Source organism: Ciconia boyciana, chromosome 23, assembly GCF_034638445.1.
Source record: "Ciconia boyciana chromosome 23, ASM3463844v1, whole genome shotgun sequence".
Classification (NCBI taxonomy): Eukaryota; Metazoa; Chordata; class Aves; order Ciconiiformes; family Ciconiidae; genus Ciconia; species Ciconia boyciana.
The window spans coordinates 6,143,253-6,160,997 of NC_132956.1; the positions used below are offsets into that span (position 1 = coordinate 6,143,253).

General features: G+C 58.2%; 2 protein-coding genes across 2 annotated transcripts; one reads left to right on the forward strand and one right to left on the reverse strand.

The window, feature by feature from the left end:
• Positions 1 to 274: 274 nt before the first annotated feature.
• SYPL2 (synaptophysin like 2) lies at positions 275 to 5,340 on the reverse strand. The gene is made up of 6 exons (XM_072844925.1): positions 5,156 to 5,340; positions 4,632 to 4,703; positions 2,996 to 3,120; positions 2,255 to 2,456; positions 1,975 to 2,166; positions 275 to 682 (listed from the first exon to the last, which is right to left on the reverse strand). The coding sequence occupies exons 1-6, from the start codon at positions 5,204 to 5,206 to the stop codon at positions 554 to 556; spliced, it is 771 nt and encodes a 256-aa protein (XP_072701026.1). The 5' UTR covers positions 5,207 to 5,340; the 3' UTR covers positions 275 to 553.
• A 606-nt stretch (positions 5,341 to 5,946) lies between these two features.
• PSMA5 (proteasome 20S subunit alpha 5) lies at positions 5,947 to 17,397 on the forward strand. The gene is made up of 9 exons (XM_072844868.1): positions 5,947 to 6,105; positions 7,151 to 7,217; positions 9,485 to 9,611; positions 10,647 to 10,714; positions 11,476 to 11,583; positions 11,679 to 11,737; positions 12,718 to 12,820; positions 14,015 to 14,101; positions 17,117 to 17,397. Exons 1-9 carry the CDS (start codon positions 6,077 to 6,079, stop codon positions 17,192 to 17,194), a joined length of 726 nt encoding a protein of 241 aa, XP_072700969.1. The 5' UTR covers positions 5,947 to 6,076; the 3' UTR covers positions 17,195 to 17,397.
• The last annotated feature ends 348 nt before the right edge of the window (positions 17,398 to 17,745 follow it).

Consider the following 17,745-nt stretch of genomic DNA (forward strand, 5'->3'; position numbering starts at 1 on the left):
AGAGCTGGGCCCCTGGGACTTATATATATCCCTATAGAGAGCAGGACACTCAGGGGTTATGTATAGCCCCTGTACAGAGCTGGGCCCCTGGGACTTATATATGCCCCTATAGAGAGCAGGACACTCAGGGGCTATATACACTCTTATACAGAGCAGGACGTCCAGGAGTTGTATATACCCGCTATATAAAGCTCCTTATACACAGCAGGACATCCAGGCGTTGTACGTACCCCCTACACAGAGCCCGACACCAGGGGTTATACGCACCCCTATATAGAGCTGGTACCCAGGACTTTTATAGGCCCCCCACACAGACGTGGACACCCCGGGGTTACACATACAGCCCCCCTATACAGAACGGGATGCCCAGGGTTACACAGACCCCTATATACAGCCAGGCAGCGGCGGCGAATGCCCCCTACCCGGGGTTACGCATCCCTCCCCTATAGCATCCATACCCCCCCCGCGTCTCCAACCCCGGGGCCAGCGACACCCCGTCCCCGGGCTGGCGGCCGGCGCGAGGTCCCGGGGGACGGGTGGGACCCCGGGGTGGCTACTGCTTGTCGATGGCACCCTGCTCGGCCGCGCTGTCGCGGGGCGCAGCCTGCGCCTGCCACGGCGTCTCCTTCAGCACGAACCAGCAGTTCCCGGCCCACAGCAGAAAGTTGATGAAGCCGAAGAGCTGGGGGGAGAGGAGACGAGAGGAGAGGAGAGGAGAGACCCCCGGCGCGGGGCACCCACGGGTGAGCCCCTGCCCCGGGCACGCCACGTGCGCCCCGTGCACCCCATGCACCCCGTGCGACCCATGCGCCCTGTGCAATCCGCGCATCCTGTGCACCCCATGCAATCTGTGCATCCCATGCAAGCCATGCACGCCATGCGCCCTGTGCAATCCGTGCACCCCGTGCACCCCGTGCACCCTATACAATCTGTGCACCCCATGCAACCCATGCACCCCATGTGCCCTGTGCGCCCCATGCAACCCGTGTGCCCGATGCAATCCGTGCACCCCATGCACCCTATGCAATCCGTGCACCCCATGCAACCCATGCACCCTGTGCACCCTATACAATCTGTGCACCCCATGCAACCCATGCACCCCATGTGCCCTGTGCGCCCCATGCAATCCGTGTGCCCGATGCAATCCGTGCACCCATGCACCCTATGCAATCCATGCACCCCATACAACCTGTGCACCCCATGCAATCCATGCACCCCATACAACCTGTGCACCCATGCACCCTATGCAACCCGTGCACCCTATGCCATCTGTGCACCCCAGGCACCCCTTGAACCTCATGCACCCCTTGTGCCCCATATGCCCACACCAGGGGCTGCATCACCAGTGCCCACCCCGGCATGGGGGTCCCCTCTGGCTGGGGGGGTCTCGTGGGGGTGCAGGAAGGATCCCACGTCCCGTGGGACCAGCGAGGAGTCGGCAGCGTGGCCACGGAGCGCACGTGCGGACGTTTCCACCACCCGCCCCCGGCTAAGCTCGGGAATCCGGCGTGCGTGCGTGCGCACGAGGGCTCACGGGTGTCAGCGTACACGTGCGTGCGCCCACGTCTGTGCATCCACGTGTGTGCATGCGTGTGCACGCCTGTGTGCACGGTGTGTTCACGTGTGCGTGGGCGTTTTCATGTGAACGCGCGTGTGCATGGGTGCGCATTCACGTGCATGGCTTTGGCAAGCGTGCGCAGGCATCCACACGCAGGAGTGTGTGCAGGGCTGCGTGCAGGGCTGTGTGCGTGTGTGCACACGCGTGTGCCCCCGCAAGGGCTGGGGGCCACTTAGCTCTGCTTGAAGCACCATAAATCTCTCCCCCAAGCAAATAAATACATGTATGTGCCCATACGTGCATGCCCGTACACACGCCCGTGTGTGACCACGTGCATGCGTGCGCGCCTACGCCCCTCGCACGCGTGTGCCCGTGTGCATCGGTGCACGCCCTGCGTGCCGCCGCCCGGCTCTCACCACGGAGATGTTGGCCAGCCCCATGGCTGGCGTGGCGCCGGCGTTGCAGACCACCTCCTCGCCCTGGCAGACCCCCATGGCGGCGATGAGGCTGGCGGGCCGCGTGGCCGCCTTCACGTCGGTGAGGCCCTTGCCCCACGCCGCCGCCGCCACCAGCCAGAAGAAGGCGAAGCAGACGGTGATGCAGAAATCCTGCCGGGATGGGGACGCCGGGCTCAGCCCCGACACCGGCATGGAGCGGTGCAGGATCCGTCCCCTCCCAGGGATGCAGCCGCCTTACCGCGAAGGGGAGCTTCTTATTTTCGCCGTAGAGGGAATGAAAGCGCAGGTAAAGCACCAGAGCCGCCATGGCGTAGAGGAAGGAGAAGACCCCCAGGGTCACGAAAAATTCGGCGGGAGCGGAGAAATCGCCGACGAGGTGCAGGGTGTGGGGCTCCGACTCCCCCTCGCAGTCCGGCATCTCGAAGGGGATCTGGTATAACCTGGGATAGCGGGAGGGGGATGTCGGGTGGCCCGGGAACGGAGGGGACGATGGGGACGGCTCTGCCAGCCTGAAATAACCACGCTGGGGTGGTTCCCCCAGGGACGGAGGGCACGGACCCACTGCCGGGTTGGAACCGGGACCCTTTCCCACGGTCCGGTGCCCCGGCACAGGGCCGGTTGCCGAGGGAAGGGGTTAAAACCGTGGCTCACGGCTGGCCAGGCTCCATCCTCGCCTTCCCTGATTAATGAGGATCCCCCTGGTCTTCCCTGATTAACGAGGATCCCCCCCGGCTGGTGTCGGGAACCGGAGCCGGGGGATGCCTCGCGGTGCTGGGGGTGCCGAGAGTCCCCAGCCGCACGCGGCACCTTCCTGCCCACGGGGACCGTGGCTGCGGTCCCATGGGGGTCCCAGCAGCGGGGATGGGGTTTAACCCCAACCCAGCACCCCACGTGCCCCCCACCTCGCTGTGGAGCCACGTCGGGTGCCAGGGCAGGTTCCTAGAGGGGGGGGGAGGGGTCCGGGCTCGGTGCCCCTCACCTGAAGGGGTACCCGAACTGGACGGAAATGGCGCTCATCTCTCTGGTTTCACCGCCGCATTTCACCGTCGCCCCGGTCTCGCCGCTGAAGGAGCCGCAGGACCCGAAGGCGAAGATGGCGAAGAGCTGCGGGAGAGGAGCAGCGGGTCGGGGACGGGGGGTCAAGACCCTGGGGACCCCCCCCGCCCTCCTGGGGTGGGATGCACCCACCCGCCCCTCTCCCCACTCGGGGGTGCAGGGGGGGCGGTTTGCACCCCCCGGCGCTGAGTCACGGCAGCCGCGGTGGTGCAGGGCGAGCTGCCACCCCGCAGCTGTCGGCCACGTGCGCCAGCACCGGGGCTGCCACCGGCACCGGGATTTGTGGCCGGGGGCGAAACGGGGCAGCGGTAGGGGGGTGATGTTCTGGGGGGGGGGCAGGGGTAGCAAGGCCACCCCCCTGTTAATTTTAGGCACGGTGCTGAGCACCGGGTTTCCAGCGAGCTGGGAGCATCGCCACGGTGGGACGCCGTCGGTCCCCCTCCCTCGGGAGCTGCCGCTGCCATTTCCCGTCCCTCAGTGCCGAGCTGCTCTCGACTCCGGCGGAGGGTGCCGGGAAAAGACGGTTCCCAAATAGTTTTCTGGCAACTCATCCCGGCTGAGCTCACGGCTTCCTGGGGCCGGCCGGGTGAAGAGGGGAAGCCGAGCGGCCAGGCCTGACGCCGTGGGGATGGGCAGGCCCACGTGCGGCACCAAGGGTCAAAGCAGGAACGTTGGTGGCCGCCTCGGGGATTTTCCTCCCGGTTTCGGCTTCGGGGTGTCTGCGCACGCAGGGCCTGATCCTGCACGGCGGCTCCGCTGGCACCCAGCCCCTTCCCGGGTGGGGTTATCCAAAGCAAAGAGCCGCGGGGTCGGACACAAACGGGTGCGGGAAAAGCCCCCTCGGCCCGACTCCTCCGGGCAGGAGATGCCCAAATGGATCCAGCCTCACGCCCCGGGGCTGAACCCCCACCCCGTGCCTCAGTTTCCCCAGCGCTGGCACCTGGGCGTGGGGCCGGCTGGGAGCCCCCCGGCCACGGCGGGGCCGTGCCACAGAAATGCCGCCCTGAAATACAATCCCGGAGCCATTCATAGCATGGCCGGGACGGGGACGGGGCCGCGGGCGCTTGGCTCCCCCCGTCCCCAGGGTCTCCCCTCCTGGGGCCCGCTGACCCCCAGCCCCCCTCCCCACCCACCCACCCGCCCTGTGTCCCCCGAGCCCGTGGGAATGACAGGGACATGGCACCCCGATGTCACCGTCCCCTCCGGCTCGGCCGGGCAAAGCCACCTGCTCAAGGTCACTGGGGGGGCCGCGTGGCCCGAACGCAGGCGTCCGGGTGGCCCCGCACCCCACCTCCCCCGGAGTCCCCCCAGGATGGGGTCCCCACGCCCAGGGCCGCCGGGGTGGGGGAGGCTCCGGAGGGGCGGGGGGGGCTCCAGGGTCCCCGGGGGGCTTTAGGAAAGCAATGGGGCACCCCAAGTCTGGGGCTGGGGGGAAAGTGCTGGACAGGGGGCCCGGAGGACCAGCACCCAGGGGTGCTGGGGAAGGGGCTGTGCCCGGGGGGGGCCCGGTGCCAGGATCAGGCCCGGGATGGGGGGGGACACACCGGGGGGACACTCACCCATTCCAGCACCTTGACGAAGCCCAGGGGTTCCTGGAGGCGGCCCCAGCGCACCCCACCCAGGACACGGTCCTGCGGGGAGAGAGCGGCGGGAGCCGGGGCACCGGGACGGCACCGGGGCTGCTCCGGGGAGCGGGGAGCTGCAAGGGGGACCGGGGGCTGCTCCGGGCGCGGGGGGCGGGGGCTGCAGCGGGGGACCGGGAGGCTGCAACGGGAGTTAGCCCGGGCGCGGGGGCTGCACCGGGGGACCGGGTTGCTGCACCGGCCACGGCACCAGAACAGCGGAGGGCTGCACCGGGAGACTGGGAGGTTGAACCGGGGGTCGCACCGGGGGGCTGCACCGGGACACCGCGGGCTGCACCGGGGGTTGTACCGGGACACTGGGGGGCTGTACCGGGAGTTGCATGGGGGGACCGGGGGTTGCACCGGGCGTTGGCTCGGGGAACTGTGCCGGAGCACCCAGGGGCCGCACCGGGAGGCTGCCCCGGGCACCGGGGAGGGGGGGCGTCACACCGGAGCCCTACCTGGAGCCGGGGCGCTTTGTCGCCGGCCGCGGGGGCGCCGGGCTCCGACATGGCCGGGCCGGGGGCGGTCGGTGCTGCCTCCGCCGCCCGCTGGGACCGCTCCGCTGTCAGAGCCGCCACCGGGAACCCCACCGCCCCCGGGGCGGGCAGCACCGCCCCGCCCCCGGCAAGGCCCCCCGGTCCGCCCCCGGACACCCCCGGGACAGCCCCCCCGCCCCGGTCCGCCCCCGGTCCCTCCGCCCAGCGCGGACCCGGCCCCCAGCGGGACGGGCAATCGCCCCCCCGGGGGTGTCCGTCCGTCCGTCCACCGGCTCGTCCGACCCCCAATTAGTCTTCCTGTGTCCCTCAGCCCTGGAACGGGACGGGGAGCCCCGGGGCGGTGCCGGCACCCGGCTCCCGGTGCGGTGCCGACAGCCCCGTTACCGGCCCCTCGGACCCCCCTCGGGGGCCGGTAACGGGGCTGTCGGCACCGCACCGGGAGCCGGGTGCCGGCACCGCCCCGGAGGACCCTGGGGCATCCCGATGCCTCTGTCCTGGCACCCTCCCCGGTACCCCTCCCCGGTACCCCTCCCCGGTACCCCGGTGTGCCCGCCCGCCCCGCCCCTCTAGCGCTCTGTCCACGCCCCCTCCCCTAGGCCCCGCCCCTCCCCAGCGCTCTCTCCAATCCCCGCTGGCAACCGCTCCTCCCCTCGCCTCTCCGCCGTGCCCGCCCTCTCCGTTCTCCCATTGGCTAGACGGCGGATGGTACGGCCCAATAGAAAGGCGGCGCGGGGGGAAGTGGAGTGAAGGGGTGGGGTGGCGCCTGCGCGGTGTGGGCCCGCTGGCAGGAAGCGGCGGAGAAGAACCCGGCGAGGGCAGAGCGGCGATCCCGCCTCCGCCGCCCGTTTCCCCCCGCGTCCCCCCGCGCCCCCCGCCGCCGCCATGTTCCTCACACGCTCCGAGTACGATCGGTGAGTGCCTGCCCGGCTCCGTCACCCCTCGCCCGCGCTCTCCCCGCCGCCCGCGGCCTGCGGCTGAGTCACGGGCCTGCGGCCGGTCACCACCTTCCCCATCCCGGTAGGCCCTGAGGGTAGGCCATCGCCTGCAGCCGCCGTGGGGCTGCTCTGAGGAGCTGGCGGGGAGGCCGCAGCCCTGCTGGGCCCTGCCCGAGGGTCTCCGCTCGTCCCCCTGCGTGCCGGGCCCGTGCGGGTTCCCGCCTCGCCGGGCAGCGATACCGCCGTCCGGTTCGCGGCCGTCCCCTCCCTGCGGCGGGCTCTTCCCCTTGTTTTTGTTTTCTTGGGGTTTTGGAGAGACCGGTTATGTTAAATACAGGGTAAGGGAGGGCATGTCCCGTGTGACCGGGGGCTTCCCGTGTTGGAAGGCCCCGAGGCCCCCGGTGCGGGGTCTCACGAGGCTGTAGTTTGTCTTGCTAAATGCTTCCCGAAACCAGGTGGCTTTTAAGAAACCCCGTGGAGGGTTCTGCGTGTGGATGGAGTCCCCGGGGACAGCGCTTCCCTTGGCCGCCGATGCAGCGGGTCTGGCGGGGAGGGCAGGGTCACCTCCTGCTTTGTGCGATGGGATGGGAGGAGCGGTGGGGAGGGCGGGGATGGGATGATGGGGTATCCAGAGGAAGGAAGGGGCCTGCACTGGTAAAACAAAATCCTGCTGTCTCCTGGTGCTGAGAGAAGGCAGGCTGTTTGGAGTCTGAAGGCCACGTGCTTCCAGCATCCACAGGGTAAAGTGTGCCAAGAAAACAAACCTCCTGACTGTAACTAGACCTGCTGGCCTTGCTTTTGTTCTCTTTCTCTGTCATCACCCTGAATCCAGGCCCTGTGAGGCTCTGCCATGGAGGTGACGGGCTCCAGCAAAGCCGTGACATGTTCCAGCCGCCCCTCCTGTGTTACCTGTGCCCAGCTGGCATCGCCCTTCCCGCCATCGCTCTTGAATAAGGAACTGCGTTTCTTGTCAGCCTTCAGTTTCCTGCCCTTTACGCTGTCTCTGATGTTGTTCTTGCAGGGGTGTGAACACTTTTTCTCCGGAGGGGAGGCTGTTCCAAGTGGAGTATGCCATCGAGGCCATAAAGGTACCGTCGGTTCCATCTGGTTGCCAAACTGTGACGTTAAGGGCTTTTTAAAACCCAAAACCTGGGTTTGGTCAGGAGAAAACCCAGGCAGATTCTGTTCGTTCGGGCTCTGGCCTCGCTCTGCAGGGTTTGGCCGGCTCCCGGGGCAGTACGCAGTGCTGAGCGGGAGCTGCTGCCTTTCTCCATAGGTGCTGCTCCTGCGTGCAACTGCTCTGGCAGCTCTTTGCCAGCCTTTCACTTACGGTTTGTAGTAGGAGAGCTGTGTGCCGGCGTTCGATTCCTTCCATCCAGCCAAACCTCCTGCAGCTCTGCTCTTTTGTGGGTCATCAAGAATCGAACGCTGTTGATTTCCCCCAAATGCAGGGGAACGTTCCCCTCCCTGTCTCCTACCAACCGATTTACCCCCAAACTAAACACAATCCGAAGATGCTAATCCCCAGATCAAACCTACTAAAAGCTAACGTTGAAGCGAGATGTCCTGGACGCCGTGGCTCTGCCTGCAGAAGTTCACGCTGCCAGCGCGTCGTGCACTTCATGTCCATAAGCACTTGTCTAAGAGCAGAGGAGTGCTCTGCTTTCTCTTTGCCTCCCTGAGCTAACGTAGTGTTTCCCTTCTGGTCCATGGGCTTTAAAATAGATGGAGTCCCTTAAAAAAAACCACCCCAAAGTGGCAACTTGACTCTTGCTAGGTCAACTTTCCTTTTCTTAGATTGCTGCTGTTGCAGCTTGGAGTGGGTCACTGTTTGCTTAGGTGAGTTTTAAAACCTGAAGGTAAAGGTTGTTACGAGCAAACTGACCTACCTCTGCAGAGCCGAATGGCCTTTCTGGGGCGTTCGGTGTTCTTAATTGATAAATGTTCTTGTTTCTGAGAATGTGGGCGTTGACCGGGAATAAATTTAAACTTGGGGGAAACTGGTGAAGTGATGAAGCGAAGAAGCTCTGAGCAGGCTTGTGTTTGGACTGGGGAAGAGGAGGGTGCTGCCTTTATCTTCCCTGTACTGCTTTAGCCTGTTGAAGCACTACTTAAATGAGGAGGCAAAAAGTAATAATGTTATTAAGGCCTTGGGAAGTAAAAACTCTCAGAAGGATGTCAGTCACCATGCTGACTCTATAATTACAAATACATCTGCTAGAGTAGCAATCGTACGGAAGCCTTCCCTTTTTTCCAGATCAGCCCATAAGCTTACCAGCAACGTTGCTGCAGCTCGGGTGGCTCTGGCGACACGTTACGTGTGGTGCCCCTGCGTTAGGGGTGTAGGAGGAGTCTTTATTCGTGCGCTGTAGCTTCATTAACAAAACTACATCTGAAATTACATCAGTTGTCCCTTCTTCCCTTGGGGGCTGTGCGCAGCTGTGGCAGGCTGCGCGCTTAAAGGACAGGAGTGTTGGGCAGCGTCTAAAACCATGTGTGCCTGCAACGGGGAGATTCCCCTCTGCCAGGCCTGTGGTTATGGGCATAGCTACCTGGGGAAGCTGCTAAAATTATACCGTGTAGCCCGATTTGGGTATTCAGAGTCAGCATCTCCACACTGCAGCTGGTACAGTTGTTCCAGTAAACTGCCCAGCATGGAAAAGCTGCGAGCGCTGGGAGCAAGATAGGGGCTGCCAGGAGCTCTTGAGATCTGACCCCCCCCCCCTCGGCTGTGCTCGTGGCCGTGGTGACACTGTGGTGTCCTGCAAGACCAGGCTAAAACTTGCTGCGGGTGATTAACTGCTGCCTGGAAAACGGTACGTGCGCAAAATGCTCTCGTTTCCGTTGTAAATTTTGTGGATACAAGGACACTTGGGAGAAAAAGAGCTAATGGAAAGAAAAATGCCTAAGCCAGAAGTACAGATGCAGTCAGAATTAAGGCCATTATGTGAAATCCTCCTCTCTTGCTTTAAAATTTAATTTCTGTCTTGCAACAGAGTATTCACAAGGCCTTTTAAATTCATAAGGCTTTAAGCTGTAAAAATTGATGGTGCTCAGGGAAGAGATTAATGATTTGCAGCAGCCCCGCTGGGTTCTGAGGAACTAATCAGCTGGGAAGTAGCATGGGTTTAACCTTTCCAGTTTCCTAGTTCAAGTTGTAACGTTTAAAATTCGGTGTGCAAAGCCATAGAGTCTGGCGGGTGGGTTTCTGCGTTGGTGATGCGATTGTCTCCAAAACAAAATGCCTACAAATAACACAAGTCAAAATCAGCACGGCACCATTTATATTTTCACGAGCTGTCGTGGCTAGACCCTGTGTCGGGTGCGGTGGTGGTAACTGTGCGGTGGCTTTCAGCTTGGTTCCACGGCCATCGGGATCCAGACCTCGGAGGGCGTCTGCCTGGCTGTGGAGAAGAGGATTACCTCCCCGCTCATGGAACCCAGCAGCATCGAGAAGATTGTAGAAATCGATTCCCACATAGGTAAGGAGAAAGAAGTGAGCTTTGGGTGCCCCTCTGGTAGAGCCCTGGGAGCATCCCTCAAGTTTTGCATGTATATATATTAAAAAAATATATATAAAATAAGACTCTGTCCCCTGGGAGTTTCAGAAGCTGCGTTTCAGGCCTAGCCTTCCCTGCAGGCAGCCCTGCCGAGCCGAGCAGGAACGCTCATCCCTCCCAGTGAACACCAGGTCCTGGTCACTGGTTTTCCAGGCTCCAGGCCAGCAGGACATAGTTACAGGAGCAGGAAGAGGCAGCTGAAGCACCCCCCGCCCCCGCCTCAGTGACCTCCCTCATGAAAGCTCATCCCAAATTTAGATCTGGGAGGGCAGGGAGTTACTGCAAAAGGCTTGACTCGAGGCCAGTTTCTCTCGGAGCACTAATGTGAGCCTGTACCCCTGCTCGCAGCAGCCTCCTGCACCGTGAGGGGGCCCGCGACAGGCTCATTACCAAATATGTCGCCTTGAAAAGCAGGAGACCTCCAAAATACCCATGTTGCTGATGACATGGGTCATGGAAGGAGCTCTTGAAGAGTCTAATTTCCTCCTCCCATGTGCTTGTGACACAGCCCCTCTCTTCCTGGAGCAGGATCTGTCCTGGAGGCTCCTGCTGCATCCCCCTCAGCTATGGGTTAGCCAGCCCTCCCCATGGAGGGGATGAATGAGTTCCCCTTCCAAGCAGGTTGCATTTCTATCGGTTAGCTTCTCTTGGAAGGCCTCAAATGTGGCTCCTTTAATCGATCCAGATTTGGGGTGGGTGGGAGGCATGACTGGGAGAACTCGGTTATGGACCAGCCCTTCAGCTGGGTGTCCATCCTTGCTCTTGAGCAAACCTATTTCGACCCCATCGTCCTTCCTTTCTAGCAAGCTGCGGCGCGGCACTGCTGTGTGCTCCTGCGCAGGGACCCTCTCCACCCTGCAGCCTTTTGTATTTCACCGTGGGCTTTGGGAAGTCTGGGGGAAGAGCGTATTGCAAATAATCGGTGAAATGACTCGCGTTTTCCCTCTCTGATTCCAGGGTGCGCCATGAGTGGCTTAATAGCTGATGCAAAGACTTTAATTGATAAAGCAAGAGTGGAGACTCAGGTAAGACTTGACATTTCTCTTCTTAAAACAGCAGCACTAGTCTCGGGGGGCATCTCGGAAGTCTCTGGCATGGGAAGATTGTTACAGCGAAGGAGCCGGTGTGGAGTGGGAGGCTTGTGGGGAGCGTAGCTTCCCTCACGGGGCTTTTGCAGAACAAACAAGTGGAGTGTCCCCTGTATTTTTTTTCTTTAGTATTGCACATTTGGTGGGAATCTTGTGGCAGGTTCTCCAGTGGTCTCTTAGCACTGGCAGATGTGCTCCAGTGAATGTGTGGGGCTCTGTCTACCTTTGTTTTGACAAAAGATTGGTTATATTTTTGACCCCTTAAATTTCCTCGACGCCTCAGGTACTCGGAGGCCCCAGGTACAAATCTCTACGCTGTAGTAAAGACTTTTTCTGTGGAATTTTCCTGCATGTCAGCCCTCCTCCTGCCTCTGGAGAACCAGATAACCCCATCGCTTCAGAAACGGATACTGGGATAAAGTGCTCTGGCCTTGCATTTTCTCTGTTGGTATCCCAAGGTTTTGGGGGGATCCCTGCACAAACTTCCCAGCTTGTTCTGCACTTCCCGCTCTCTTCCTGGTGCTTCCCTCTTGTGGCTGGATTGGCTGTGCCCCGGGTGCCGGCAGCCTGCCCGGAAGGGCTGGAGGGAAGTTGTCTTTGTGGCTACGCAGGGCATCACTCCAGCCTGCCACGTGAACAATCCAGGATTGTTGTATTTTGGGAACAGGGTGATAATTTGAATATTTTTTTTTCTGCAGAATCACTGGTTCACCTACAACGAAACCATGACAGTGGAGAGCGTGACACAGGCCGTGTCCAACCTGGCGCTGCAGTTTGGGGAGGAGGATGCAGACCCAGGGGCGATGGTGCGGAGCTGGGGGTGCTCTGGGGAGGTGCTGTTGGCTCCCCTCTGACTTTGCCCCTCGGCCTTGCCTAACCTGTTGGCTCCTTTCTGTTGCAGTCTCGTCCGTTTGGTGTCGCGCTGCTTTTTGGAGGAGTTGATGAGAAGGGACCCCAGCTGTAAGTTTGGCTCTCTTAATCCAGGCCGGCTCTGGCAAGAGACAAAACCTCTGCTGAAACTTCCCAGGACATTTTAATGACTTGATTCTGGGATTTTACTTAAGCCAAACGCTTGGGGTTTATCCCATTATGTACCTGATATGTTTGTTAATGCTTTTAAACCCTTCCTTTCAAAGCACAGGTTGCAGCAGCCTGAGCACTGGCTGCTTGTTCAGGGTTGAATAGAATGCCGTGTCTTCACCGAATCCCTGCTTTTTTTAACGTGGCTTCCTGGGCAGGAGGGAGGTGTTAAAGCTCTCCTCGTCCCGAGTTTATTCTTACCTTTCCCTAAAGGACTAGCAGAGCCACTGGTAACATAATATGTGGAGCCTGCTGTAACATTCCTTGGGGAGGTGGTGGAGTGCTTGTAACCTGAACTTGTGTGCTTCAAACACTCAGCGGAGGTGGGAATGGCTCAGCAGAGCCAGCCCAATAATGTGTCCCCATGGTCTCCCTCCCAGGAGCAGGAGTGAAAACTTGCTGTTTTTTTTAAAAAAAAAAAGGGGGGGGGGGGGAAATAAAAAGGAAAATGATTCTGCTCTGAGTATGGAGGGCAGTGTCAGGAGTGTATAGCTCTCCTAGCTTACCAGCCCAGCGTGGGTCTGCAGGTGACTCTGGCACTCCTCAAACCTTGGTCTCCTCCCCTGCATGCCAGGAGGAGAGACCCGGTGCTGCGCTAATTGCAGCAGTCCCTCGAGGCCGCTGGGCGTAAGGGAGGAGGCTGGATGCAGCGAGGGGCTGCTGCGAGCTCTGCCCCACGTCAGCAGAGCTATCGATAGCAGACAAGCTATCGCTCTTGAGGAGCCCTTGTTCTTCCCCAGCTCTTGAGGCGTGCAGGGAGCTCTGGGGAGCGCTGTGGGTCTGGTGGGAAAGCCCTTGGGGTGCCACGGCGTGGGATGGGGGTGCAGCGGCTGTTCACACTCTCACCCGTGTTCCTGCAGGTTTCACATGGACCCGTCGGGGACGTTTGTTCAGTGCGATGCCAGAGCAATCGGTTCCGCCTCGGAAGGCGCACAGAGCTCCCTGCAAGAGGTTTACCATAAGGTAAAAGGCTGGATTGGGGTTGACATCTCACAAGTTAGAGGTACCTCCCGACCTACAAGGATCCGCAAGTTTCCTTCCCAATGAGTGATTCATAAGACTCTTCTTGCGCTATAGAGGAGGTGCGTGAGCTTCTCAGGGTGGGACTTGGTCCTTGGCCGTTGATCCCGTGATGAGGTGTCAGTGCTGAGCTGCTGGATGAGGAGCTCTGCGGCGAGGAGTTCCACCACCAGCAGCTTCCCCCTGGGCTGCAGCTGGAACACGAGACTGGCGTCTGAGATGCCGGTCTCTGCCTCTAGCGGGTGATAATTAAGACCATGTCAGGAAGTACTCTATAAATAAAAGAACTGCTGTACGAATGCTGCCGGTCGGCATCGGGGCTCGGTATGGATGCAGCCTGAAGCGTAAGGAGCTAAAGCAAGCGGCTTCGTTTCACTGCATCTGTTAAGCCAGTGAAATTAATGGCTTTTACGCTGCAAGTACCGGTCCTATTTAATATCAAATAGAAACTTTTTTCCCTCCGTGAGGAGGGAGGTGCCCATTTTGTGTGGTACGAAACCAAATGCTGTAATGAAAAGCACGATTGATGGTGTTGATTGCTGTGAAGACTTCCAGCCTAAGACTCAATAACCTAATTTGTTCATTAGCAGAATTGTCCAAGTTCTGGGCTCCACGGCTTGTTAACCATCTTCCAAGTGCAAAGTTACTGCAAACACAGCTATTGTCACTCTCTGAATGTTGCTCTGGCTCTAGTTCCCCCTCATACAGGGATTTACGTGATTAAAGCATGAAGGCTTCTGCCAAGAGGGAGTCTGGCTTTTTGGAGCTCCCACTGGAGCTTGTTGGGGGGAACTGCTTGATAGACAGTAACTGGTGAGGGGAAATGGACCCTCGTGTCCCAGTCCTGACAGTAAGGTTTATGTGCCCAGATTAACAGTTCTTAACCTTTGTAAAAAGTTATACGGAAACAGAAAGTCGCCATCCTTGCAATTGTCGCTGTCCTGCCTGGACAGTGGGCTTTGATCTCTTGTTGATGCTGTAGATAACTTGATAAGCTTTTAAATTTGCTGCCAGTGATAGCTTAAAGGATTTGAGAAGAGCGGGAGGGAGAGCAGCACACTTTCGCAGTCAAAGGGGTAACGTACAAGTACTTGCTTGAGCGTCAACAATGCCATTAATGAGTGATTTGTTTTACAGTCAATGACGCTGAAAGAAGCAATCAAATCTTCCCTCGTCATCCTGAAACAAGTTATGGAGGAGAAACTGAATGCAACCAACATTGAGGTAACCGCGACTCCGTTCGCAGTGTGCGATTGTGGCTTGCGGCGCTTGGCGTGGAGCAGAGGTCTGCGCTGCCTGTAGCCTGTGCTTCCTCGGTGTAAATCCTGCTGGCTGTGTAGTGAGTGTCTCAGTAGTGTCTTGCATTTTAAAGGTCCAGGTGAGAAAGCTGCCCACTTCCTTTCTGGAGAGAAGGGTTGCCTCTGCTTCTAGAGCAAGGAATGAGTTGGTGGAGCAGTTCAGGACTTCCCAAGCCAACGGCTGCCTGGCTGCAGATGTTCTTGTGCTTTCAAGCTGCCCGTTGTGGCATGTTGGAAAGGTTGGAGATTTCTTTTGACTTCTAGAGGTGTGCAGCCTGGCCCATTTGCCTGGCTAATCCACGAGTGCTGGCAGAAGCAATTCTCGTGGGGCTCCCTGGACGTGGGCTGGAGCCCCTGCTGACCTTACACAGGCCAAGTCAGCCAGCAGGAACCTGTCGTGCCAACCGGATCGCTTTTTCTTCCCCTGGGTTTAGCCATTCTTTTTTTCCCTGGTACTTGTAATATTAGAAGGAATGAAAATTATACAGCTTCTGGACTTGCTATATTCAGTCTTGGGTCGGTGCCAAAAATCTGTTGGACAGGAGGACCAAAGAGGTGAAGCCTCCAGGAACGAGTGTGCTCCTCTAACCTCCGGCTTTTGCCCGCAAGCGGCGGAGCTCAGCTTGCCCCGAGCATGCGGTGCTCTTGGAGATCCCCACAAATGTAATGGTACCTGTCCCCCTGAACCCTGCTCGTTAGACTTGTAATGCTCCTTTTTAGGTAGCAAAGGTAAAAACCCTTCCAGTTTGTTAGTGATAATGGATAGATGATGAGCAAGGCTGGCGTATAGAGTGTGCTTCTATTTCTGGCGGGTTATGAGACACTAGACCTTTTCAAATCATGTCGTTCCGACTCCTGAGCTGCTCTCCTCCTGCCGTTCTCCCATTCCTTTCCTCTGAGCACTGGGAACCTGTTTCCCAAACAACCTAAAAGTGTGCACCCCATTTTTTAAATGAAATACTGCTGCCAGGCGCCCTTCCTGACATGATTAACCACCTTCCTTTGGGGGGGAAGGTGCCAACAGCACGCTGAAAACTTAGACGCTCTGTCCAAAATGATGCCGGCCAGCTGAAATCTGCTTTTCCAGATGCACTCCCAACCTGCACTGATCAGTTCTCTCTTGATCAGCTTCAGGTCTCTTCTGGAAGATCCACAGTACAGTGCGAAGAAATTAAGGCAGAGGAGCGTGTACAGTATCCTTATGTCATGTCCCCGTTTAACAGGGCTTAACTGTGCTTGGCAAAGCTCTGAACGTGTTGAGGAATCATATCAGGGTTAAGTATGAGAAGAATGTGCTGAGGATTAAAAGGTCTCTATTGACTCGAGTCACCCTTCTGGCTGAAGATCTTCTACCTGAAGTAGCTGCTTTGCTTTCTAGCCTTTTAGAAGTATGTGGTGATCCGGTTTATTTACTCTAGCCACTTCCCCCTCTTGTATGGGATTTTCCATCTAGCAGCAAAGAGAAGGGGCGAAGTGTGGTCATGGAAGAGTTAAATCCATTGGCGGCAAAGGTCAGGAGCCTTAAACAATGTTATGGTTTTAAATTAATTACTTCCCTGTGGAGCCTGTAAGGGAATAGTTGATTAAAGCTTTTCTTTGTAGGGAGAAGGTGAGGCACAGGTTCGAGCAGACGTGGAAAAGCGGAGTAGTTGGTGTCTCTGAGTACTTGTTTTGGGTTTCAGGGTCTATGTATGTGTGTTGCCAAGTCCATTGGGGTCCAGCATCAGGCCAACGCCCATACAGGTGGTTTGAGGGGCCTAAAGTGGCATCTGCAAGTGTCTCTGACTTGTCTGAGAACGCCAGATAAAACCTGGGCTGTCAGGGGCTCTCAGGCTGAGTGTTTGGGACATTTCTCCTTGAAAAAGGCTTATGGCTATGCTCCCTCTACCCCAAAAGCATGTCCGACCATCTCATGCTGTTTTATGGGTGACCTTGCAAGCAGAGAAGCCTAGCAAGAGCTCTGGGATTTGCCAGGACCCTTTCCAGCTTTCCTTCAGCCTATTGCAACCAAACACTTTGATCCCTTAGGAGTAAAGATACGTGCCCGGTGCTGGGGGGTGCCTGCGAGCGAGGTCTGGAGCATCCCAGCTAGCTCCTGCAGCTTTCTGCCTTGCCCGCCCACGGCAGCTGTCTGTATTTTGGGTTCTCATGCCGTGAGTTAGGTGTGAACGAAAGTCCCGTTTACATTCCTCTTCCAGTCTTGTCATTCTTCAAGTATCTCTTGTTCTGGGGCTCGCCCCGTGAAATGTCTCGGCTGTCTGCCCTGGACGCTGCCTCCCTCTGCTCCTGGCAAAGGGGCAGGGTGGAGTATGTTGTCCCCCAGCTTTGTCCCGTGGGCTTTGCCTTGGAAGAGATCTCTTTGGCCTGCTTGTACAGGGCACCAGGCAGCCGCAAGGTGTGCTGTGGCTTGCTTATTGTCGGTGTTTGGCAATCAAAATGCCAGTTTGCCCTTGCCTCAGTTTCCCAGAGCTAACCCTCAGTCCCCTTTTGAGTGTTTTGCTATCTTGGTTCTCTTAAGGCATGTAACGAGCCAGGATTTGTACCCTGGGTTGGTTACTGGAGAAGAGGAGGCCCTTCTGCTGAGGGCCACACTGAACTGCAGCAAGAGCCGCGCCTCTCGGAGGAGTGTTTGACGAAGGGCTCGTGTTAACGGGGTCTTTTTCCCCAGCAAGCAGAAGCAGAGCCTGTCTGTTCCCAATAGACATTCCCTGCTGCTGCTACTATGAGGAGACTGAGTCAATTAAAAGCTATTTCTGCGGCAGGCAGCTATTTTAGGGAATCAAAGAGCATGTTACGGGGTGGAATGATCTTGCTGGGCTGGCAGATCAGGCAGCCGAGAAGGAACAGCTGCTCTGTCTGCTGCGGCTGCTCTCTGTTCCCTGCCCCACGCTGTCACTTCACATACGCAGGCACACTTAACCCCTTGCTCCTTCTCTTTCAGCTTGCCACAGTGGAGCCCGGGATGAAGTTCCACATGTACACAAAAGAGGAGCTTGAAGAGGTCATCAAGGATATTTGAAAAGGAGAGAGACTTCCTCAAAGGCTCATTCCCCCCCAATCAAAGCGAACTGACTCTCGGTTCCTTCCAGTACCTGTGATTTTATTTTCCAGCAGCATCTGTAATTGCTCTTCTTAGAAGGCTCCTGAGGTTTTTTTACAGTTTCTGTACATAACTGATCTCTACAATAAGAGGAAATGAGAATAAATCATTTTGTTACTCTATCCTGGCCTCCTCATCGCGGAGGTCTGAGGTGGGGGGACCATTTAGAGCTAAAATCGGGGCAGGTGAGGGCAACATCTGCTGCTGAAATCACTGCGGGGCGAAGCAGCGCTGGCCAGGTTTACTGCGCCATACAGCGCTGCGGTCCTTGCTGCTGTGGCTGTAGCAAGTCTCCCTCTCGTGGAGAGCGCGGTGATATCGCATCAGGAGCTCTGTGTATAATTTCACAGGAGTCTTGGAAAAACATTAGACTTCTAGATCTGCTCATACCCGCTTGGTGCATTCCCCCTGTCCTTCTCCAGCGGTTTCTGTCTGAAATGCCTTACCTGGAGCTCTGACTCCTTCCCAGG